This window comes from Ochotona curzoniae, unplaced genomic scaffold (assembly GCF_017591425.1).
Source record: "Ochotona curzoniae isolate NIBS_2020 unplaced genomic scaffold, NIBS_Ocur_1.0 contig_2688, whole genome shotgun sequence".
NCBI lineage: Eukaryota > Metazoa > Chordata > Mammalia > Lagomorpha > Ochotonidae > Ochotona > Ochotona curzoniae.
The window spans coordinates 22,584,622-22,611,417 of record NW_024465553.1 but is presented as its reverse complement, the minus strand read 5'-3'; the positions used below and the strand labels follow the sequence as shown (position 1 = coordinate 22,611,417).

The 26,796-nt window shown below is 35.7% G+C and overlaps 1 protein-coding gene across 12 annotated transcripts in view; it reads left to right on the top strand.

The window, feature by feature from the left end:
- The window catches only part of GPHN (gephyrin), a 276,180-nt gene that overhangs the window by 182,203 nt on the left and 67,181 nt on the right, over nucleotides 1–26,796 (top strand). For 10 of the 12 annotated variants that reach the window (XM_040975435.1, XM_040975432.1, XM_040975433.1 and 7 more), the window contains 2 exons: nucleotides 13,662–13,704; nucleotides 19,849–19,986. In XM_040975435.1, the coding sequence (XP_040831369.1) occupies nucleotides 13,662–13,704; nucleotides 19,849–19,986 (181 nt within the window). Of the gene's footprint in view, nucleotides 1–11,616; nucleotides 11,680–13,661; nucleotides 13,705–19,848; nucleotides 19,987–26,796 lie in introns of all 12 variants that reach the window. The other 2 variants (XM_040975428.1, XM_040975425.1) reach the window with 1 other exon arrangement.

The following is a 26,796-nucleotide window of genomic DNA, read 5'->3' as shown; positions in this document are numbered from 1 at the left end:
CAGGATGGACTTAGATGGCTGAAATTCCAGCTCATCTATTCACATCTAGTCTTCTTGCCCAATATTCCCATATCAGATGTACTTATCATCCCATTGAATAGTAATTGGAAAACTCACAACTTCTTCTTGAAAGTATAACTGCATCATTTATGAATCTACCTTTTGAACTATTTGACTTAATTTCCCTGTGACTTATGTTACTACAAAAAATTATGAAACAATATGGTTTATTATATAGGATTATTATATAAAATATTCTGCAATGAAAATTAAATGTAAATTATACACTTATGACTAATGTTGCATTGATATCTTGAATTAAGAGGGAAGAAAAGGTGGGTATGTAGGTATTCAAATCTTTTGCTTTTTAAAGGGAAGAATAGTCCCTCCTATTTTTCAAAATAGGAAGGTGAAAAAGAGTGTGAAGGGTAAGGCTGTGAGTGCCAACAGTGAAGGAAAGAAGGAAAGAAAATATCCATAATTTTCCCTTCCCTTTTTCTGCTTCAGTATTCATGGAACAACTCATTTACTCTGATATTCCCATATTAAATAGTTGGAGAGCATAGTAGCAGCTTGAAGAACAAAGGTCACAAAAACTTTAAAGCTATTTTTAGAGTTGTGTTCCATAAATCCCTGTGTGGAATTCACACACTGTGTTGTATCTATAGTTTTCAATTACATTGGCAGTTTTCTTTATCCTATTTCTGTCTCAGGATAAGAAAAGATGCCAATTTTTTTTTTGTCCAACCCTTATTGTCTAAGGGTTATAAAAATCCAGCTTGCAGTTATTTTTTTCTCATTGGCAACCCACTGCTATACCAACGCATTGCAATTAAATCTAATTCTGTTTGGGCTTGCCATTCTTAAATGTCCTTGTTGAAAAGCATGACATGAATTTGTGTATGGCTCTTTAAGGAGGTTGCTATGTTCTGTGTGCTTCTGCACTGAAAGAAAGATTGCTATAGCAATCTAGCTCCCTTTAAATTTAATATTGAAGCTGCAGAATAATGATGAACCTCTGTGCTTAACAAAGAAGAGAACACCCAGGAATAAAAATGAGAATTGAGGCTGAAGTCAGATGCTGCTAAATTGGACCCTGGAACTCCTCAGCTGTGGAGTCAGAAATCCTTTCAACCAATGTATTTTGCTTAAAGAGTAGGAATGAGAATAAGGAATCCCAGTGAGACTTGAAAGAGCTTGCATGAAGAAATTTTGACTTTCGTTCATTTTTACACTACCTCAAATATTGGGCTCAGGCTATTGTAGTAGTTTGAGTTACATTAAGACTAATTTAAACATTTCTATCATAAAATTTCACCGGCTAATTATCTGCTTGCAGTACATCAAATATGGCTTAACCCCTCCATACACATAGTACTTCCAAAGTTGCTAAATAAACTTTATAATTACCTTCAATATTTTGGATTCATTGAAAACACTGGTTTGATGATCACATCTGTCATTAGTCTCATTAAGTATTCATCCTTATTTCAAATATGCATTTTCAACAGAAAATAAATTAAACCAAGTACTGTTTTTTCAGTAACGGGAGAGGTTTTCTTTTTTCTTTAATATTAGATTTTATTTAAATATATATATATAGGAAGCAAACAAAAAAAAATCTCTAAATTGGGACTTTCACATTTATTATGTATGTAAGTCACTTATTTTTAAAAGAAATAAAGATTGATTTATTTATTTGAAAAGCAGAGTATAACTCAGCAAAAGAGAATCTTCCATCCACTGGTTCACTGCCAAAAATGGCTGTAAGAGCTGAAACCAGGATCTCAGAGCATCTTCTGGTCTTCCCATGTAGTTGCAGGGAGACCCATGCACCTGCACTATCTTCTTCCTCTTTCCAGATATATTACAGGGAGCTGTATCAGAAGAAGCCAGAAGATGAACTAATGCCCATATGCTATGCTGTGGCTTTACCTGCTGTGCCAAAATGCTGGCCCCTCCCAAAGGATTTCTATGGGTCATGAATTACTAAGTTTTGCTGCATTCTATAATTTCCTCTAAGAAAATCATGTTAGTATAACACTTGAATCACACAACTGTCAGTTATTCCATCCTATGATATGTAAAGTGATAAAAGTTTAAATAAGCCAAAAGAAATACAACCAAAAGCTCAGGGTCACTGAGTTGCCTCACTTTTTATATTTGATCGTTTTATTTATTAAAATGTTTGTTTGTTTTTATCTACTTGAAAGGCAGAGAGAGTGAGAGAAACATCTTGCATCTGCTGGCTCTCGCCACATGCCTGGAATTCAATCCAAGTCTTCCATGTGGGTGGCAGGAGACCAAGTGTTTGAACCATTCTGTACAGCCTCCCAAAAAGTATCAGCAGAAAGTGGAGTGAAAATGGAGTGCCCAGGATGCCTTAAAATGATGCTCCTTTCCAAACAGAAATTTTCTGTAACCTCATTACTTTCTCACTTTTAAGGCCATGTAGTTCAAGGGTTTATCTTGAATTTTCTTTGGTTTGGAAGAGTTGCAAAGAGTTCTAACCAAGAAAAAATTTGAGTAGAGTAGTTCCAGTGCCTGATTTTGGCATTTGGTTTTGTAATCATCATAGCCATTATCATTCTCATTCTTGTCATCAGAATGATTTGTATCTTTTTATTGAATGTCAGGTTAGTGACAGACTCTACCTGCGTTAGTTTGTTTAATCCTCAGAGCAGTTTTATTGGTAGGGACTCCAATCATTTGGACTTTCACATGCAGCCAGCTTTTTCCTCTATCTGGAACCTTGTTGCCTTGGTCCTTAACTATTTCAGGTCATAGTAAAATGATACTCAAAGAAGCTTTCCTTATTCATTTCATTTGAAATACCTATTCCATCTCACTACTCACTTTTTCTTCCATCACTGTGTGCTTTTTTAGAGTGCTTAACTCTATCTAAAACAGTCTTATTTATGTACTAGCTAAATTCCAAGGCTGCAACATCCTTTCAGTCTTACTCTTGCTTTAACACTGCGTATAGCATTATGCGCACCAGCAACAGCACAGGCTAGCTGCTCAAGGTGTCCAATAAATGAATAGTATTATTGTGCTAAGTTTTCTGTAAATAGAAATTAGCACTCTGAAAATTAAATAATTTAGCCAGATCACGTATTTAGCATAATCTTCTATATTTAATTTCCTTACCGATAGGTCTGCATAAGTAACAGATCAAGTTAGCTCATATCTCTGCACTTTAGGTATATGGTTCATATGAACAACAAAAAGAAATGTGCAGACCTCTAAAATAATCTGACCTATCTTTTCCAAGGTAAAGTACACCAAAACAACTCAACTACGTATAAACCTAAGTTTAACAATGTTCCAGGAAATAATATCCCAGCTTATGACTTCTTGTGCAAGGTTTCTTTTTTTAAAAAGGCATCAGAAATGAAATGTCACACATAAAATGTAATGCCTGGTTACATGATGATACAAAGTTAAAATATTTATCTGCTATAATATACTATGCTATGTTGTATTTCTTTGATTTTATTACTTTATTCTCTCTCCCTTAGGACTTTTTTTTGGTGATTGAATTTTGAGAAGTTAATATTCAAATCAGGTTTTCATTATACTTAGGCAAAAGAAAATTACAGAAATCTATTAAATATTAAGCCTTTGAAATAATGTACTATAATAAAACACATTAAGATTTTTTAAGGATATAATATGTATTTTGTGTAAATTTATTCCATTTGAATGTGATAAACTACTCTTTTAATACTTTAATAAAAACAAAATATGCCGTCTAACATATCTATAGCAGCACTTAAATACAGTCTTAAAAATGGAAGATATAAATGAGGGGACAAGCTGAAGCAAGAATTTGATTAACAGACATAGATTCTGTTATTAAGTGCTACTGAGAGATAAAATTATCAGGTAAAATTTGTGAAGAAATTGTTGTTCTGGTATTCAAATGGTAGTGGCAAATGATTCTAGGTAAAAAAATGAAAAGTGTGTTAAATTGGAGAACAACCGATCTTTTTTTCCCTTATTGATCAATTGGTCTGTCTGCAAATCCATTTCAGCATTTCTCATGGTACATTCGTATATGTGTTTTAAGTTTTTCTTTTGAACCAGTTGAACTATTTCTCATTAAGTCATTAAATCTCTGACACATAAATTTTATAATTCTATGAAAATCGTGGGTTTACCTCTTTTAAAAGGAATAACTTTTAGCACATTTATGACTTCTGTATACACTGAAAGTTCAAGTTTTAAGGGTTGGTTGTCTGTTTTCCCATTGATTTTACTCAGGCTTCCAAAACTTAGCATTCTAAGAAAATGGAAACTATAGAAATAATATAAACAACACTCTAATGATATTATCAGCTCTTTATTAATTGCTCAGTAATATATGTGATATAAAACTTGAATAAGTTTAGTTCTTTTCTCTAGTTAAAAGAATCTTCTGTCATTGCTGCATTACTGATTGGAAAAGAAACATCTTTAAATATTTTCCATGTGTGTTTTGAATATTATGCTGAAAACAACCTTTGATTTAGGAAGGAAAATAAAAGCAACCACACTCTTAAATATACAGTTGCCCTTTTCAATGAATTCATCAATGATATGACATAACATTGAAAATCATGCATTGCTTCTTGGCCTTTTGGCTAAGATCAAGAATGAAAATCGTGAACATAAAAACTCAGTGTTTCAAAACTCATATAACTTCCAAAAGTATCAGAAAATGCATCACTATTACAAATACTCAGTAATTCAGATTTTAAATTATAGATGTATCTGTCCCTTAGGCTCAGTTTCATAAAATTAATCATTTTTTAAACATTCTGTTCAGACACCTACCTAAATTATTTTAATTTTCTGTGTAAGGAAACATAATTCCAGAGAGATTATGATTTATATAGCGTTAGCCATCAAATATTAATAGAACCAAGATTGAAACCCAAATTCAATCTGCCTTCAGGGAACTACTCCCTAAACTGCCTTCTTTATACTAGTATTCCTTTTCCCTTGTATCCATATTCCTATTGTCAGTGGAAATAGGAAATAATCAAAAGCAAAGTGGCATTGAAATCTAGAGACATCTGGTTAAAAATACAGTGATTCCTATTGGTAGATTCCTAAGGTTAAGTCAACTACCAACATAGGAAATTAACTTTGCAAGTCAAGAGAGCTACATCCCTTTACTAACTCACTGTATGACCTACAGCTAGTAATAATCTCTACATTCTTCCTCAAGAATAAAGACAAATTCCTCTACAAAATAATTATTTGTGTGAGATTAGGAAATGGTATCATTCATTTTCTGAAGTCTCTACTAAATAATTTAGCTTTATAATTACATAGTTATATGGTGTTTTTTTCTTCATACTTATGGATGGCATTAAATTTCTCAGAACAAACAACAATTCAGAAATATTTTTGGCGCTCACGTGAGGCCAGCCTTGGATTTATAAAATTTCTAGGAATCATTAAGAGGGACTGAACTTAAAATGAAAGCTTTATGTAAGAAATATATTTGGGATGTTCACCAATAACGATCTAATTTTTAACTCACAGTGATAACAAGTTCCATCCTTAGTGTGTTCCATTTTTAAGTGTGCCCTACATATTATAATGTTCTTATTACCTGTGTAGAAACAATAAATAATATTTGGTTGTCAAAGGTAATTATAATTCCCTTCACCACTGTGTAACCAGCATCAGTTCCAGCTTTCTTAAAAGAGGTCAATACAGTAAAAAAAGAGAATTCTTCACATGGACCTATAACTTAGGAAAGCTCCATGGAATCTAAAACAATGCAAATTTGTAAGACATAAGGGAAACATTTGAGGATTCTCCTCAGGAAAAGATTTCTAATATCCAAGGGTACAAGGGTATAAATAGTGCTTATATGCCCATAATGACTTACATTATATGTAGCAAATAGATCATGTTGTTTCAGCAACATACAACTGAGAGTCCAAACAACAATTAAAGATGTGTGTGTACGTGTGTGTGTGTTTGTGTTTACTTTCAAATAGAGAGCTTTAAATGTGATTACTACTAAATAAATATTCCATTTAATTAATCATTCAAACCAAGGGGAAAAGTGAAGCAAATTTTTTCTTAGAACTTTTCTAATTATGTACCTAATTGTTTCTTGTTTTGGTCTGTTAAATAGGCAGCTACTTATTTCCATAACTCATTTTACATATTTTTTTCCAAAAATAGATAACTTCTTTATTTATAAGATTAGGTACAAGTTAGCAAATGGAGATGGAAATCACAAAATCCTACAGATAGAAGCATCTTAGAAGATGCCTTGTTCAGAAACTTGTGACCTATTTTCTGCCATGGGGTCAGTTAGTCCTCTGTCAAAGTCTATATACATCTTTTCAGAAAAAAAAAATTTTTAATTAATGTATAAAACAAAGTACATGAGATTTCAAAAAACTAATTAAATTGAAATCATAATCAAAATATTTTAAAATCAAATATTCATTTAATAATCCTTGCCTCTTGCAATATAATAGCTGTAGTATTAAATTATTGAATATAAAGATTGTGTTCTTTATTTCTCCATCCTAGTGAATGGACCCTTTACTTTTATCCACGGGTTCTTTCAGAGTACCCACCAATTTCATTTAAAACCTGTAGAAATGCTCTTATTTTGCACATGAGGCAAATAAGATTCATAAAGAGGATATAACTTAGTTCAAAGTTATGCAATGCAGGACCTGATTAAACCTTGCAGAGATAACCTTAGACCTTTACTGAGCCTCTAATTTTGCCTTTACTGAAACTATAGTCTTGAATTGGCAGTTATACCCTATTATTTGTCAATAATTGATAGCATGAGCTGGAATAAATTCTTATTCCTGTTCTGCCCCACCGATTCTCCCTGTATATAATATATGTGATTTAAAAATTCAAGAATAATAATACTGACTTAGATTTGTAATAGTAATACTCTTTTTAGTTTATGATAGTTTTCACATTCACTTGCCTTATTTTTCTCTATTTTATGAATAAGAAAAGTAAAGCTCCAAATGTTGAATGTCATGTTGAAGTTCACACAGCTAGAAAGAATAAAACCTAGTATCAGAAGCTGTATCAGTATATTCCAGGAAACATTCCATTTTTTATGACATAAATAAGCCAGAATTCTGAGTTCTTCAGTTGAGTATGTATTGTGATATCACAAATCTAAACACAAAGTAGTTACCATTAATCTCAGATGATCCAAATACTTGTATCCTAATTTATTCCAGTAAAGTGGTGACCTAGTGGAACCGTTGAAGACAGCTTTACTAGACAAGTTCTACATCTTTGTGTAAGAAGTGAAAAGTGAAGCGAACTACAGTTTAAAATTGTAGAGTTATTATCTTATCTTAAATTAAACCTTACTTCCCTTCTGTTCCTGGCTATCCTAAAGAGACAAGTAAATTTCAGTAAATGCCAATGGCCTCTGTGCTCTACCTTCTTAAGTTTTATTTCTATGAATAAATGGTACTCAAAAACAAGTTTGTATAAAATATAAGAGCCTAATTACTCTTGCACAAATTTAGTTAAGGTACAAAAGTTGAATTCAAAAAGGACTGTGAGACATCAAAACTTTCTCTTCATCTGTAAATCTGTTCTTTGTATCATTCCTAACAACCCGGACCATATTAAACATAGGACATCCTGTACTTTTAGAAAATAAGAAATTTTAACATGACCTGAAACCTTTGATGTAGAAAACATTTGCTAGACTAAAAAAGTTTACTGTTTAAGTAATCTTAAGTAATATCAATAGTAATGTGTTTTCTAAATTTTTGAAGTAATTTCAATGGATACTCAAGTAATTCTTAATTACAGTTGACACACTTTTACCATTTTATTTCTTAACTACATTCAAACACAACTATCCCTTATAAGCTAATGAAACAACTTTATGTAGTACAGTTATGGCTGTGATAATACATGTATTATCCAAAAATAGTTTGGTGAGATTAAAAGGATCAATGTTATGAAAGAAACATTCAGATTTAGTAAATAGATCTTTGCTTTGTGCAAAGCACTGTATTTGATAAAATAAGGTATAAGAAGAATCAAGGTCATGGTCATTTCTCTCCAGGAACCATGTTATTTGGGAACAGTCAGAATATGAGTAACTATAACAAGATCGATAAGAAAGGGTGTGATAAGATGCTTTAAGGATGTAGAAAAAGCTAAACCTAGATTATGGTGATGGTCATACAACCATGTGAATTTACTAAAAGTCATCAGATTGAATAAAATGAATGAGTTTCATTGTACATAAATTATAACACTATTAAAAGAGTTAGGAAAAGAATATAATGTTTCTGATTGAGGAAACTTGGATATATTTTTCCAGCTGATTCAGTGTAAACAATCTTAAAAGCTAATGTTAATTTGGATGGGGAAATGAGGAAAGGAATATTCCAGAGAAAATAAACAACTTTTCTCATGTCTAAAATCTCAAAAGCACAAGATATTTTCTAGAGGAGCTGGCTTATACTTCACATATGGACCTTGGATTATATGGTTTGTGTTCCTTCTAGACATATAGCCCTGTGTAAATTTCTGGCCAGTTCCTGCAGAGAAACAGAAAGCTGTATGTGGATTTTTTCCCCCTTCTCTTTGGATCAAGAGCAAGAGCTTACCTCTTATAATAAAGTTATATAATCTGAATTATCTCAAAGTTGGCAATGATGCCAGTGATCATAACAACTCCTGGTATTTATTTTCATCTTTGTAAAAATCACTGATACTGCACTTTCTCCTTTGAACCACAGCAATCTTAACTTTTCCAATGAGGAAACAGATTGTAGGAGGACCCAACACCTAAATGATTAAAGCCATGCTAAAGTGAATGCCGAGCTCTTCTGGCCTGGAATGGAGGAGAAAAAATAATAATCCAACCAAATGGTCTTTGAATAATTACAAATCTGTCAACTAAATTGAGATGCCACACATGAATCTGAATTCTCATAACAAAACAAAACAAATTAGATGAAGTTAACTAGTTACTGTAATCAGTAATGGGAAGTTAATGTGAATATTTTTCCATGATATCATATTATTGACAGTAACAGCATATATTAAATACATTTTATTGATAGTATAGCAGAGTAAGCAGAAAACTTAGTTTCTAAATAGGCAACCCTTTTTGTTCTTTTCTTTGAACAATGCAGGAAACTAAACTTGAATCTTTGTAAACCATAGGATTTCTAATTAACTTAAGCAGACAGGTGTGTAAAAACTCATTGTGTAATCTAAAATGAGATTCCTGCCAATAAACTCAGTAAAGCTAAAAATACAAAGATAGGATTTTCTTAATGTCCATCAAAGAGACTTCTTTTGTTCTTGCTTTTGACCAATCTGGACAAATACTCAGTGTATATATATATATATATATATATGAACCATACTTTATAGTATTTAAAAGAAAAAGAATTCAAATTAATCTGGTGAGCAGCAAAATGGAGGAAGTTTCTATGAAACCTGTTTGTGTTAACCTACAATCAAATGTAGTCTTCATTTTAATATTTACACATCCTTATATTGTTACGAACCTATTTTCAACATGGGTTTGATTCTATTTGTTTCTCTCCTCCCTTACTTCTGTGACATGCAGAAAGGAAAAAGATGTTTGTTATTCACACATTCATACCTTACTAACTGGTGTTACACATCCGGCTTCCACTGGAGAGCCCCTGACATCGCAGGGAACGGTGATCAAAATTCCACACACTAGCTTCAAGCTGGGGGCTCGTAGCTACTGCAGCATTGAAAAGGAATCTTTTCCTGGCTTCTTTCAAATAAGCATGGTGATGGGATGGTTTAAGGGAAGAACACCTCTCAACTCACATGACCACTGCTGTGCTTCCGTGTGTCCTGCTTTCTTCATAACAGCTTGGCGCTACATTCTTTCCCTGTATCTTAGTGGGCTTGTGTGTATCAGTGCAGTAGGAGCTGGGGAAGTCAATGGATAGTTACATCATGCATGCATCTTTCACTTGTTTGAGTGATGTCACACATTGTGGTCGATGTCACACATTATGGTCTATGTCACACATTATGGTCGCAGATGAAATCTGTGTCCTGAGAGATTGGACCATCTCTCACCTTTGGATATGAGAGTTATGTTTTGGTGTGTTTTGACATTTACACCCCCACAGTTCTTCATGTTCATTACATGTCAGTTGAAATGTTCTTGCGTAAGAGTTAGCTTTTCATGTCGGGCTGAAAAGATCTTCATTTCTGTGTAGCAGTTCATGTTATTATAACCTATGGCTTTCAATTGTACTTCCCATAATGAAGAGCTGACTTTAAACACTGTGCTATTCTTGTTATGACCTAAACATAAGGTAAGTGATTTCTCTAAATGTACTTAAAAATTGTTACAATTTTCTCAGCTTTTTTAAAGGCATTTTTGCTTTTCTTCTTCACCATTATGTGCTCTCCCTCCTGTTTTCTGTTTCTTAAGATTTCTTAATAGACAATGTGATTTTCAGCAAATAATTGTATTACACATGTAAACACATGTTGAATTGAATTATTTGATGTTTCAATGTATACTTAATTAGTAAAGTAGTAGTTCAGTTACATTAAGCACTATTACTATCTTAGTAAGTCCTCACTGTTTTTCATTTCCTCCTCTGACTAATATAATATACTGTTTCTACATATTATTTTAGCTTTCATTCCAATTGGAATGAGAATTGTTTACCAACACTGTAAAGTTAGATGTCAATTGTAATCCAATAACATGTCCCAATAGAATACAATAGTAAGTAATCTGGTATTATACTGTTCACTCAATCCTTCATTTTAATCCCTAATAAATTTTATATTAAACCAAAATCTTAGCTTTATTTTGTTTTTCAGATTTTCCTTTTTTTTTTCATTGAATAAACCAAGGATAAGAGAAAAAAATAGAACAATAAACCATGAAATTTGAAACAGGATCTGTGTTCTCTTCATTATATTCCGTATGAGTCAGAACAAGAGATACAGGTGTCTTTCAACTTAATTATCTGAAGTAGAGCCAATCGCATTGTGAGTTAGGTAAAATGCACTGGAGTTCACCAGTTGAGACAAATGTTACAACAATGATCAGGTTCATAATACAAGGCATAAGTTCATTTGCAACATGCATAAATAGTAACACACTTTAAAAACTTATTTGCTTAAATGGATGTGATTATATATACTCAAGAAGACCAAAGTACTCTCATAATTAATTGATTTTAAATGTAATAATTTCCCCAAATCTAGTACAAATAGCCATTGTAATATAAATGAGAAAACATTGGTAATAACATTATGAACTTTCTTTAATGCTCAAAGATCTGCTTTCCTCATGCATATTTCTCTAAATAAAGTTGTTATAAAAATTTAGTTCTAAACTAAAGTACCACAAAGCAACACTTAGCCATTTTTATTAAATGCATGTTATGACCAATTTTATTTATTTTTTTTTTTTTTTGCTAAAACCAGCAAATTCCTCATGACCATTTCAATTATATACATTGTGGAATGTATATAATAGACATCATGTAAATCTGTTGGAACATTATAAGACAATTTGAATTGCCCATCTGAACTGCTCTGTTCATTGAAAATCTCTTGTTTCTACCCATGCACTAGCTCCACTCTAGATTGGAAGGGCTTAAAGATGAACTCTGGAGGAATAGAGGCTACGACTTAAGAGTAACTATTACGATCAAAGGAGCTGCTTTTCATTCGCAAACAGTGCTTTGCGCTATGGGTTTGGGCTCCTTCTGTTTCTACGTCTTGTTAAAGACTTTCTTCCATTTGACTTCCTTGAACTCCATTTTTGTCTTTCAACATTTTCCTCTTCTCTTCTCTCACAGATTTTTCCCTTTTAGATTGCTCTTGTGTTCCTTGAGTCACTTTTTAGAATGTAGTTTCCCTCCTGAAGCTTGTCTATTAATTTGTCCACTGGTGTTTGTTTCTTTTCTCCTTTAAGGCTATAGTAGTATCATTATTTTCATTTCGTAGTATGCCAACTTGCTTATTTATTTTGCAGCAAGTTCATTACTCATTCTTATCCTCTTGATATGACTTAATAGAAAATAGCAGAAATTTTCCATATATGCATTGTCCTCTTCTATAAACCTATCCTTGCTTTTATATAGTCTGGATTTATATCCTAAGCTTCTCTCTGCCTTTTCTTTTCCTTACTCTCATGTCTTCTTCCCTGTTTGTTTTTTTCTTTAAACAGTCATAAATTTATTTCTCATTTGGTCCAGAATTATTCTTCAGTAAGAATTTTGAGAAAACAAACCAACAGACAGAAAAAGTTTTAGGTTCCAGTTTAATTTCTTCAATCTAGGATATATAAAACTAGTTGAGCAGTCTGGGCCAAAAGAGAATAACCTTACCATTTGATATTACTTCCTCTCCCCTCCCCATTTTCTTGGTGTGTGTATTCTTTTTCTTGTATGTGTTTGTGACATTTTTATTTTTGTTTCTTTAAACATTAACAATTATTTTTTTCAGGGAAGGACAATCATAACCCACCCTAAGTTTCAACATCCCTTTCATAAATTGTTTCATTACAATAGTAGATTGTGTTATAATATAGATATTAATTTTTTGTATATAATAAATTGGGGGCAAGCTGCTGGGGAGTGGGAAAAGAGTATGGAGCTTAAATGCAGTTTCCTCTGAAATTAACACTGTCAGTGCAATCCAACATGGCCCTTGAATACAGCAGTTTTACAACATTCCTATGAAAGTTCCACATTGACATAAGTATTTCAACCAAAAAATAAGGATTTCTGATTAGTATAAACCTAAGAATTAATAAACCAGTTTGTTCAATTTAATTATTATTATAAGTCATATTTTATAACAGTTGTGGCTGATAAATGACCAAAAATGTTAGAAAAATATTCCATATGAGAAGTTCCTCTCATTAACATATGTACTAAAATTATAATAGTATATAAGTATTACTTTATTACTTGAATTTCATTATAGTCAAGAGATATACTAAATGCTGTAATTTATGCTAAATACTAAACTATATTCACAAGTTAATATACAGCAGCTTGAATTTTTTTCCCATATATGATCATTGCTTGGTTCCAACAACCACCAATATTCTGAAATACTCAGTCCCTGAAATAAAATGCCATAGTATCTGCATACATCCTGAACACATCCTCCTGTATAATAGAAATAAGCTAGATTACTTGTATTAATTAGTGCACGGCAAACACTTTTTAAGTAGCTGTTATACTGTATTGTTAGAGAACAATATCAGGGGAAAATATTCTGTATATGTTCAGTGCAGATGTAGGTTTTTCCCAAATGTTTTTAATCCATGCTTGGTTAAATCCACTGATGTCGACAGCCAGTTGTACTGATCTTACATTAAAACATTTTAAATCCCCCTTGGTTTTCATTTCTATCCAATTTGTAATATTGTAACCCACATTTCTTTCTCTGGAAGTAATCTCTTTCTTTAAGAAGATAAACTTGAAAATGTATGGAACAGAATAACATTTTTAGTAATAAGTTATGATATATTTTTACTAATATGTTGTAACATCTGGGATATAAAGAGCCTTACTCCCAAACCGCAGGAGCTTGCCCATTAATTATACATGCTTGGCTATCCATGTTTTGAGCCCTAAATTACTGAGTATATGCTCTTTCTACAGGTCCAGTCCAGATGCAGCAGCAAGGAGAACATTCTCAGAGCCAGTAAGTGTTTCATCATGTTAGAGCAAACTGCTGAATTAGAATGTATGATTGATTTGTATGTAGAACTACAAATGAAATCTTGGTGAAAGTATGGAAATCAATGGGGAAGTTTATATCAAAAATCTGAATGCTAATATCAATTTTCAAAAATATTAACATCAAAATGGAACAAGTAGTTTTTTAGATGCTTTTGTCAGCTGAGTGCAGAACTTTGATACACTTCTAGAGCAGGAATGCACTCCTCGGTGAGTCTAAATGAGACCCTCTTTAGTTTCCTCACCACCAGATTGTTATCTGAAAACACATCCAACTGAAGACAGCAATACTGAGATCCATTAAAGGAGACCAAGTCAGGGAGAGAGAATCTGTTGGAAATAAGAGAAGTACATCATTATCATTTTGTGACTCTGAAATCCTGAAATAGCTTTCCTTCACAGGCAGCATGTTTTAGAATATTATGTCCTGAACCAAGCATTAGAGAATTTTTAATTGTATCCTTTTCAATCACTAATAGCATTAACTCAGGAGTCATTTGGCATTGTGTATTATTCATCCTACTGTTTTATAAAAAGGAATTTTAAATAGCTTTTCCTTACTTGAATCCTTGAAATGACTTAAAGCTGTACCTTGAAAGCTTTATATCCTAAGACAAAAGAGATACCTAGATTCTACTTTATTATTATTCTCTGTCAAATAATAGCTTAATGATACCATGCCATCTTCTTCCTGATCTTTATCAAAGAATTGCAGTCATTTTGGAATAGATCTTCTGGGAACCCACAGTACAGAGAGATTTAATAAGTGAAACAATTTGGATTTCCAGTAGAATATAAGTATTGTTTAACAAACAAGTTGATTGGAGAACTTCAGAAAGCCAAAAAAAGCTTTTAATTATCATGGATTTTTTATTTCTGTGTTGTAAATCTGTTATTTTAACTCAAAACTCTTGGCAGGCACACACTATTATTTCTTGCTCAAGACTTTATAGTAGAGCTATATAAATTACAAATAAAAATTGACATGTTTAATTCATGTATTTTCCCCGAGATTCCATAAAAGTTTGACAAATGTAAGAGTCTCATGGAGGTGTTTCGGTAATAAAGGATATAAAATCCCATGTTACCTTAATGTAATTACATCCTAAGGTAAGATTAAGAATCCTGAAGGTCAGAAAGCAATAATGATTCATTAAAATAAAATCACATAGATAAGCATACTTAAAAAGTGATATTCTATCATTATTACCATATAATTTCTGTTTATTATTCATCTTCACTCCACATCTATCCTGAATCTTTGTGTCTTTCGTTTTGTTTATGCTCTTACTGGCTTGATGGCTAATGACAGCTCTGCCTGGAAAAGTAACAGGCAGAAGATGGCTTGAGTGATTGGACACCAACCACCCAGGTGGGAGACTCAGACATAGGTCCTGGCTCCTGTCCTAAGCCTGACCCAGTCCCAGCTCTTATACCCAGTTAAGGAGAGAACCAGTAGATGAAGGATTTCTATCTGTCTCTCTGTCTCTCCTTCCCTCCCTCCCTCTCTTACAACTCTGCCTTTCAAATCAGATGCAGTAAATGTTAAAGAAAGTTCTTGGGTAAGATGAGATTTTGGTGTTGCAGTTAAGACACTGCTTGGGACAAGAGCAACAAATCAGAAAATCTGGACTTAGTTCTCAGCTCCACCACTGATTTCAGCTTCTTGCTAGCGTCTGTTTGGGAAGGCAGCAGGTACCATGCCAAAGCCAGGAACTGGAATTCAAATCAGCAGTTACCAATGTTGTAATTCAGCTAGTTAAGCCATTGCCTGTAATGCTGGCATCCGATATGAGTGCCAGTTCAAGCCCTGTCTGCTCTACTTCTGGTTCTGTTTCCTGATAACGTGCCTGGGAAAGCAGTAGATGTCCCAAGTACCACTCCATGTGCCACTCGCATGGAGACCCAGTTGTTGTTTCAGACTCCTGGTTTCAACCTGGCCTACCTCCACCATTGCAGATATTTGAGGAAAGAACTGGAATGTGAGAGCCAGGAGTCAGCCACACAATCCAGGCTTTTACAAAGGCAGTGGGAACCCAGACACTGGAGCTCTTACAGTTGCCTCTAGGGTGTACACTGGCAGGAAACTGCAGCTAGAGCCAGACCTGGTCAGTGAAGCACAGGGTGAATTTCTTATTTGCTAGACCAAATGGCCGCATCACTAAATCTGTTTTTTTTTTTAAAGATTTATTTTTATTATTTTTTCATTGGAAAGGTGGATATACAGAGAGGAGAGACAGAGAGGAAGATCTTCCATCGATGATTCACTCCCCAAGTGAGCGCAACGGGCCGATACTATGCCGATCCGAAGCCAGGAGACTCTTCCGGGTCTCCCACGCGGGTGCAGGGTCCCAAAGCTTTGGGCCGTCCTCGACTGCTTTCCCAGGCCACAGGCAGGGAGCTGGAAGGGAAGCAGGGCTGCCGGGATTAGAACCGGCGCCCATATGGGATCCCGGGGCGTGCAAGGCGAGGACCTTTAACCACTTGCGCCACCGTGCCGGGCCCAAATCTGTTTTTTTTTTTTAAGATTTATTTATTTTTATTACAAAGTCAGATATAGAGAGAGGAGGAGAGACAGAGAGGAAGATCTTCCATCCGCTGATTCACTCCTCAAGTGAGCACAATGGCCGGTATTGCACCGATCCAAAGCCGGGAACCAGGAACCTTTTCCGGGTCTCCCACACGGATGCAGGGTCCCAAGGCTTTGGGCTGTCCTCAACTGCTTTACCAGACCACAAGCATGGAGCTGGTTGGGAAGTGGAGCTGCTGGGATTAGAACTGACGCCCATATTGGATCCTGGCACATTCAAGGCGAGGACTTTAGCTGCTAGGCCATGGTGCCGGGCCCACTAAATCTGTTTTAACCATGAAAAACATCACACATTTCTAGTAATAAAGTTCAGACTTCCTGCAATAGCACGCTAGGCCTTCCCTGACCTAGTCTTTCTCTTCAGCTTTGTCTCTTTTTGTTTTTATGTATAATTCTCATAATAGATATGAGAAATCTAATGATTTCTAGTATGCACATGCAGACAGGTGTTCCGTGTTGCATTTAACATAACAGTTAAGGCAACTGATTCTCAAGTTGGAGTGCCTGGATTAGATTCCCCGTTCCAGCTCTTGACTTCAGCTTCCCAACACTGTAAACGCAGGAGGAGTAATAACTCCAGGAATTGGGTACCAGCATTAGCACCTAACAGGAAGTGAACTATCTTTTTCTCCTCTTAGCTGTATAATTTTTCTGTAAACATATCTTCTGAGCTTAAAAATTACCTGTATTTATTTATAGTCTTATCTGCACTATTATCACTTAATCTTTAACATAGATTATAAATTTGCTAAGCAAAGCCTGTGTTTCATTTCCTGGCCGTGTGACCTTACTTAGAAGTAATCATCATATTTTCTTGCTTTTCGTTTTGCCTATTAAATTGACTGTGTCACTATTCTAACAAATGGAACAGTAAAAAGGTGGAGAAACTTGGTTTTGAGTCTATTATTAATAAGTACTTCTAATTTTTTAAAGTGAACAATTTTTCCCCTAAGGCCATTAGCAGAGTTTTACTACTGCTTGTGATTTACAACTAATTATTTGCAAACCACAACTTGTAAATTGCAATTACATGGTTTTTTTTTATAAGCACACACATATATGGCTAATAATTCACAGTAAGGACTCACTTTTCTCAATGTGTATAATCTTGGGTTTTTTTTTTCATGATACAGTTCCTTCGCTCAGGGATTTTCCCTTCCGCCCTCCCAGGGCCCCGCCCTTGCACTGTTTTCTCCTGTACTGTGACAGTCTCACGGTCCTTCCACGATAGTCACAGGCCCGTTCTTCTGTTTAAATGTATCATGGCATTGTAGGTATAGACAGTGGAAGAAAGCTTTTATTGTCGACATATATATAACAGTTTTATTAAGAGTCCATCTTTTATTCAGAAGTAGAGAAAACACTGAAACTATTGACCAGGCTAAAGTTTGAAGTTGTGTATTGTGTTTGTCAGTCTAAATAACCCATCTGCTCTGTCAACCTGTATAATCTAGCCTGGGCTGTGTTGTACAGCAGCTTTTTTAAAAATTTGTTTTATTTTTTATTGGAAAGGCATATGTGCAGAGAAACGGAGAAACAAAGAAGACTTTTTTTTAATTAAAGATCTATTTTTAATTTTTATCACAAAGTCAGATATACAGAGAGGAGGAGAGACAGAGAGGAAGATCTTCCATCCGCTGATTCACTCCCCAAGGGACCGCAACGGCCAATACTGCACCAATCCGGAGCCAAGAGCCAGGAACCTCCTCCAGGTCTCCCACGTGGGTGCAGAGTCCCAAGGCTTTGGACTGTCCTCGACTGCTTTCCCAGGCCACAAGCAGGGAGCTGTGGATGGGAAGAGGGGCTGCTGGGACTAGAACTGCTGCCCATATGGGATCCCGGCACCTTGAAGGCAAGGACTATAGCCACTAGGCCATGGCGCCGGGCCCAAGAAAAAGGTCTTCATCTGCTGATTCACTCACCAAGTGGCCACAATGGCTAAAGCTGAACCAATCAGAAACCAGGAGTTTCTTCCAGGTCTCCCACATTGGCACAGGGTCCCAGGGATTTTGGGTATCCTCCACTGCTTTCCCATGCTTCAAGCAGGGAGCTAGATGAGAAGTAGAGCAACTGGGCATGAACTGGCACCATATGGGATCCTGGCACTTGAAGGTGGATAAGCCAGTTGATCACTGCATGAAGCCCCAAAGATGAAAACATCCTTAACTAGCATCTAACTACTTAGACCAGATGCGTTTTCTGATGGCTCCTGATAATTCAATTAAGGCTATACGTTTTGTTAGGGAAACCTACTTTTGTTAGGATATTAGACCCTTCTATATTAGGTCAAAAAGCTCGTGTGTGTGTGTGTGTGTGTGTGTGTGTATAGTTATATATATATATATATATATATATATATATATCACTGATAATTGAATATGTTATCTAATAAAAATTTGATTTTGCTCAAAATCACTAGCCATTGGGGAAATACAAGTAAAAACCACAACGAGGTATCCCTATACCCAGTTAGAAAGGCTGTCATGCAAAAATCAAAAATCACAAACGCTGTTGAGAATGTAGGGGGAAATGTACCCTAATGCACCATTGGTGGGAATGTAAACTGGTAAAAGCAGATGGAGATGTCCCAGAGATCTGAAAATAGATCTACTGTACAACCCAACCATTCCAGTCCTGAAAACAAACACCCTATCAAAGTGTTATGTGATCCTTCATATTTATATCAGCTCACCTCGCAGTAGCTGTGATATGGAATCAACCTTAATGTCCATCAACTGATGACTGGAAAAAGAAATCATGAAAATAAATGAAATACTACTTAGCTGTTTTTAAAAATGGAGTACTATATTTTGCAACAGAATGGATGCAATGGTAACCATTATGCTTGGTGATATAAACGAATCCCCCAAATAGGCAAAAAGTGTGTTGTTGTAAAAAGTAAAAGAAAAATAAGAAAAGCAGGAAAAATCAAAATGGGAGGGATGGAAGGGTGAAACGTGTTATGCTGTTAAAACTGTACTTATGAAATACATGAAATTTGTTCCCCTTATGTAAGTTTTAAAAGAAAAAAAAAATAGAACTTAGAAGCCAGACTCCCTAACTAAATCCTGGCTCTCCTGCTACTATATCTATTATAGATAGATAGATAGATAGATAGATAGATAGATAGATAGATAGATAGATAGATAGATAGATAGATAGATAGATTTATCTAGACTTCTCTTTCCTCATCTTGAAATGAGGGTAATAATGGTGCCTCATCATAAGGTTGTTAGGAAGATTAATGAGTTAATTTAGAACAGTGCCTTGACACATAGCACTCAAAAAGATTAGCCTATAGCATCATTAAACTCCATCAAGTTTTGACATATAATGTAACATTGCAATCTCTGATATTCCCCCGGCATAGTCTAGGTTTTGGAAATAGAGGAAATAATTCTTTCCTTATAATATTAATTTGGGGACATTTGAAATTTGGAGTCATTGATATTTGTAAATCGTTTCATTTGTAATTGATGCTTAAGAATCATATTCTCAGTTAATTATTTTCTTTTTTAGGTCACAGTGCTGTCGATATCACGAAGGTGGCTAGAAGACATCGAATGTCTCCTTTTCCTCTGACATCCATGGACAAAGCCTTTATCACGGTCCTGGAGATGACCCCGGTGCTTGGGACGGAAATCATCAATTACCGAGGTACTGTTCTGTTTGCACATTGCCTCTTCTCTTCTTCATTTTTTCCCCCAAGCAAGATTCATGTAATGTTAATGCAGTTTTTCTGAGAAAGAAATCACTAAGCATTATCACAATTATCATTCATTCTTGGTTTTTTTTTTCTTTTCAACTGTAGGATCTGCCTTGATAGTATACAAGTATAATACCATAAACCATCCTTTTCATTTAAAAAATGAGAAAAATTATGTTTTTCTGCTATTAAAATACCAATTTCTCTCTGTAATAGGAGATAAGCTTATGTGTCTTGTTAACCATTTGAAAAATGTCTGGTTTACAGTGCTTCAGCTTTATACCATTATGAAAGTTTCGGTGGAAACCGTACTTTGGATTTTTCATTTTGATCTTTTCCTGGGTTTACCCTACCTACACTTTTACACTGAGTATCTCCCACCAGCCATACGTCAGCGTTATCAGCTAATACTCTACGGCGTATTATGTTGCTAAATTGGAATGTTCAGAAGGTTAAGTGTATCAAATGTGATTTTGACTCATATTTTCAATTTATGATAGCATACAGGATATAACCCCGTGGGATGTGGGAAGCATCTGTATTGAAATTAAAACTTCAAGAAAATACATTGCTTTATCCAAGGATTACCAAACAGTCCTCTGATCCCAGTTTTTCTACTTCAACTGTCTTTTCATTTTCTTCTCTCGAATGGTGAAAATAATTTTTTAAATATTTTCATTTTTTGCCATTAATATTCAATGACCACTACAGAGGTGGAGGGGTTGGAATAACAGACCCACGTGCAGGAATGGAGAGGGTTTTGGAGGGGATGAGGGATGAGAGAGATGTCTTTGGCGGGAGAAGGGGAAAGAGTATGCTGCTCCTCATTGTCAGCAACATTGGTTGTGGGGGACAGAGGTCAGAGATGACATGTGCCATCTGTTCTCCCCGGGGCCCTTTATTCTCTAAGTTCTAAGGCCTGTTAATTGTCCGTACCCACCTTAGAGGGTCCACAGGCCTAGGTGCTTTCCGTAGACCTTGGCCTAAAGTGTTGTGCCAATTGCTTTTCTTTCCGTCTTTTGAAGTACTATCAGAAACTTTGTTAAATCCTGAATATACAAAGAGGAATGAAATTTTTTTTAAAAATGCCTGTGGCCAGCATTGTGGCACACCAGGTTAAGCTTCTGCTTACAGCAACATCTAATGTTGAAGTACCAGCTGACCTCCAACTACTCTTTTTCTGATCTAACTTCCTGCTAATGTGAAGGCAACAGAAGATGGCGCAAGAGGTTGGGCCCCCACCTGCCTGTGGTAGACCAGCACAGAGTTCCTGGCTCCGCCTGCCTGACTACTGCCTAGCCCACACCTGAATCTGTGGCCATTCAGGAAATGAGCCAGAAGGTGGAAGATGAATCTCTCTGTGTGTCTCTTCCTCTCTTTCTGTCGTCACCCTGCCTTTCAAAAGAGTAAATAAATTAACACTGAGGTGGGAAGACAGTAAAACTCCTGGACCGTGGATCTTACGGTCTCGTGCAGCGGAAAGACCGTCCGTATGGCCTTTCCTTTATTATCCTTAGTTATCCAAGGCCAACCTTGGCCTTCCATTGTCAGTTCCTTACATGAATCTTTCCTAGGGTCTTTTTTCCCCCTTTGTTCTTTTTCTTGTACTTTTACTTCAGATAACCTCATGCATGTCAGTGGCTTTGGATACCATCAGTAAAGTCACTTCTAAATCCATGTTTCTGTTTGAATTCCCAACTCATATGCCAGATTTTATTATATCTTTGCTACAACAAACACTAAGCTTATTTTCTCTGTCTCCACAGGGCTTGTTTCTTTTTTTATTATTGTTGGTTTGAATCTATCCTTTACTCTCTAGCCTCACTGCTGTTGTTTCACTTTAGTTCTTTATAGTTAATTTATTGGAACAAGTTTCTACCCTGTATTGATATCCTCCTCCCAGTTTTCCAATTTGATGCCAAAGTAACCAAATGTCCAATATTCTTAGAAAAAGGATTCATTTATTGAAAGAGTAATGTGAGGGGTTGTGGGGGTGGGGGCAAGACAGAAGATGTTCCATCCACTGATTCATTCCCCAAATAATCCTAGAAGCCAGGTTTAGGCTAGGCTAAAGCCAAGTGCCGGGACCTCCACTGAGGCTCCCTTGGGTGATGAGCCCAAGCTTGTGGACTGTCTTCTGCACATTAGCAGAGATCTGGATTGGAGGAACAGCCAGGATTCAAACCTGAGCTTCCATGTAGAATGGCACCATCACAAGCAGCAGCTTAATCCACTGCAGCACAATACCAGCCCCACCAATTTGTTATGATTCTCCCGAGACGCAGCTCTTCAGTGGTGTGAAGGAAACTGTAGCCTCAGGATTAAGCCACACTCCTTGACATATGATGGATGGCCCTTTATAATCTAATTACTGCTACTTCCTGCCTCCTTGTTAGAACTTGTATTTCCCCAACCTGATGTGCTCTTCCTTATCTCTTGTCCTCTTTTACTTCTAAACCTTTGCTCACGGTATCTTTTGCTTTATGTTAACTTCCTGTCTGGCTAACTGCTGTGTGTTCTGTCTAATCTGTGTATTCTTTAACATAGAGCATAAGGAGGACCTCTTCCAAGAAGGATTTCCTGATCTCCACTTCTCCCTTTTCCTAGCTGGGATAAGCACCCTTCTTGTTGAGCACCTTGTTCGTGTTTCATAACAAAACTGACTGGTGTAATTGCTCACTGTCATAAATGCCCTAATAAATAACAAAGACATAAAAAAGTGGAATGCTTTAAATGCAGATAACAGTAAAGTAATTGTCATGTCTCAAATATGACCTGTAATTCTCTTACTGAAGAGAAGAAGATTCAATCCAGCGAAAGGATTGGAGGGACAGATTTTTGATCTAGCAGTAGAAACCAGTTAGGACTTGTATGTCCTATATCCAAGTGCCAGTATCAGATCCTAGCTCCTCTTTCCAGTTTCTAGCTAAGGCAGACCATGAAAGGCAGTAGTGATGGATCAGGTTGTTGGGTTTCTTTCCCACATGTGTAATTACTTTCCCTGGAAAGCAATCCCTGTTTCTGTTGTATGGGAAACAATACAGCCATTGTAGGCATGTGGAGACTGAAACAGTGAATGGAACTGTCATCCGTCACTCGTTCTCTCTCTCTCTCTCTCTCTCGCTCCCTCCCTCTCCCTCTCTCCACCTACCTCCTTCTCATTCCCTTTCTCCCCACTGTCTCCCCTCTCAAATTAGTCTTTAAAAATTAATGACTATAAACTCATTCTCAATGTACTTTTTAAAATGTTGATTCATTTTTTGTAACTTAAAATGTGGAGCCACAGATAAAAAAAGAGAGAATCCTTCATCCACAAGTTCTCTCCCCAAATGCCTGCAGGAGCTGACGCTGGTCCAGGCTGAGCCACGAGCTTCTTCTGGGTCTCTGGTGTGGGTGGCAAGTACATGCCATTTTCACTGCTTTTCTCAGGCCATTACCAGGCAATGAGATCAGAAATAGATCACCTGGGACTTAAACTGGTGGCTGTAGGGAGTACCAGCAGGTGGGGTGGCTTTAACCACTCTGCTACAGTGATGGCCCCAACATGATGAGATCGCATGCCATCTCACTTGGAACATGAATCATACTTTTTGCTGTGCAATATATTTCATGCTATATACATTGTTCACTCATTAGTCAGCCTTGTTAGTTAAGTTACCAGATTGGTTGTTGATATATTGCTGTGTCTCTACTCAAGCAACCCTTGTTTTACTTAATAATAGCACCAAAGTACATAAGTGATGATACAATGGAAGTAGCATGGCATAAAATATGGAAGACAGATTAACTCTAGTATTATGTAATAATGCAGGGCATATAGGGGAAAACATCGTATGCATACATATATAGTCATATATGTACATATACGTTATATATACATACATTTATATGTGTATATAAATGATTTTTTGGTACTATTTGTGGCGTATTTTGGAACATATCCCTTGTGAGTAAAAGGGGATTACCATACAAAGAAATGTAATGAAATGTTGATTTTGAAGAATGCAAGAAGGATGAAGTTAGTGATGTAATAAAATACAGAACTATATATAAAAAATGAGATGTGCATATTTTGGAGGTTTAATCAAGTTCATGGACTGAAGACATAAGAGAATCTGAAGGAAATTTTGAATGAGTACAAGTCTCCACATCCATGGAAAATGGAAAAATCTATAGCAAATGCTAACACAGGCCAATATTCCAGGAGATGTTTGCAAATAAATAGGATCATTCTACATGAAGACCACACTACACTGGAGGTAGAAACTGGAGGCAGTAATTTTGATAACAGAAAATATATACTTTCACTTGAAACACCTGAATAACTTTGTCAATTCTTGTACTTCAACTTTGTAAAGTTCAACCAGACATAGGCAGAAAAACAGTTAGAACTGCTATTTAAAATTTTAAATGAGACCACACATGCCTGAATGACCTGAGTAGTTGGGATATAAATTTGAGTATATCTATGTGGTCTATAGATTGTTAATGTGCCCAACACATGGGGCTGAGTCCAGGAGTTCTATAATTTTGTCTGTATTTGTCCAAGAAAATCGTAAGAACTCATATGGCCTAAATATCCAAAAACCATATTACCCATCAGCTCTCTGTGCTTCTCCCTCCCCACTGAAGGGTGGGTACCACTTGTGTACTTTCAACTGTTGTGCTGAGTAAACTCCCTTGTTTGGGAGGAGTTGACTTTTGTTGTTATATAACGGAATCGATATAACTTAGGCCTGTCACCTTTCCTTGGTTGTCCTACGTAACAGCCTGATACAGAAATCTTCCTTTTTCATGTTTCATACCTTCATACCATTATATATTGCTGAATATATGTCCTGTGTTTTTAAAGTTTAAAGCATATTATAGATGTGCTTCAGTTTCTGAAATTTTGATGGAACATAATTCAGTCGAAAGGGGTGTGTTTAGGAAAGTAACTTTGAATTCAGTGCTAATATTTGCAATAAATCCCACTGAGCACATTTACATTTTTCATCATATTTGTCTAATTTTAGTAAAATGGCTGGCCATGTATTTAGAGTTCACTGTTTCAATAGCCTTTCCTAAATTGCTCTGAAAACAATTAAAATGTGCCAAAAAAAAAAAAAAGATAGCCACCTTCCCATACAGACTGTTTTGTTTTCTCTAACTTTACAAACATTTTAGGTACTTTTAGAAACTTATCCCCCTTCCAAAAAAATGCCCTCTTTTATTTTAATTAAGTTAAATATATTTATGATTACACAACTACTGTTTTAAAAGTTTAGCAATTTCTATAGATAAATGAACATATGTAGCACTGATTGTGAAAACCCCAAGCTTAAGCTAATGTTACACACAGTGAGTTAAGCCACTGCCTGCATTGCCAGCAGTTCATATGAGAAGGGATTTGAGACCTGGCTGCTCCAGTTCAGATTCAGCTCCCTTCTGATGTGCGTGAGAAAGCAGTGGATGGCTCTGCTGGTTGCGCCAGTGCTCCCCACAGAGAATTGCGGGTTTTTGGTTTCAGCCTTGCCCAGCCTTGGTCGTTGCAGTCACCCTGTCCACACCACCAAAACCTCTTCCCTCTCCTTGCTTCCCATCGCCCTTCCCCCATCTGTAATTCTGCCTTTTAAATAAATAAATATTGGAGGGTGGGGGAAACCTATCTTATATAATTCATTACCAGTTCCATTGTTTCTTTTTGTACTGCTAAATTTTGACTTAATCATTTCTGGTTCTCATGGTATTTTAAGTATTCCAGATTGTACAGCCTTTCTTTAAACTTGTTTTATTTTAGGGCATAAAAACTGTAATTCTTCCCTTTACTCATCAGATTGCCGGTTAATGAGCCACCTTAGTTGGATAAATACAAGTACACAACACAATGGCTCTGAATGATGTGTTTAAAAACTATAGGAATTTTAATATATTAGTCCATGAACATGTCTTCTGGAACTACGTTTTAACTAATGTACTGGCTTTCACTGAAGGGGAATTGACTTTCATTCAATCCCTTTAAATCATATTTAACTTTAGAAATAAATTCTGTTTTGATCTCATTCATGTTTATTGTCAGCTATTTTAACCTGAACTATTCTTCCCGAAGATGGTGGGCTGGTTAACTCAATCCTGTGCTGCTAGCACTCCAGCTGGTAACGAGTGTGTTAAACATTGTTATTACATAGCAAGCTGAATCATAAGTGTCCCGAAACAACCCAAAAGTCTCAAAGTCTTTTGATTCATTCACCACTCTGCACGAGTAAGCATACAACCATGTACCAGCCACCCTTGTCTGTGTCCTCATTAACCTCTGGAAGTCACTGAGTTGTCTGTAAGGCCCAGGTGACACGTAGCCCTGTAAGAACTCTAACACTGCAGAATCAAGAAGAAAATTTTTATTTCATTGTCTTCATTAATTTGACTTATAGGATACAGTATATGGAGGAAAGCAGAATAGAATGGATATTAGTTCCTCAATTCTGAAAGCAGGACTGTAACTTCTTGGCACACAGCCTTAACTCTGAGCAAAGTGAAATATTCTTTGCAGCCTTTGAAAAAGTTGTAAACTCCCACTACCAAATGTTCCCAAACAAGCAGATTCATTATACTAATGACATATTGGAAAAACTAACTGTAGCTTAATGCAGTTCTCATTTGAGTGAACAAACTTGGAAAAATAAATTTTGTTCATGATTTCCTGAAAATGCATCTTCCATTGCATCATTTGATTTCCAGTGCTTCAGCTGCTCGCTATATTATTTCTTCACCAAATGTTAAGC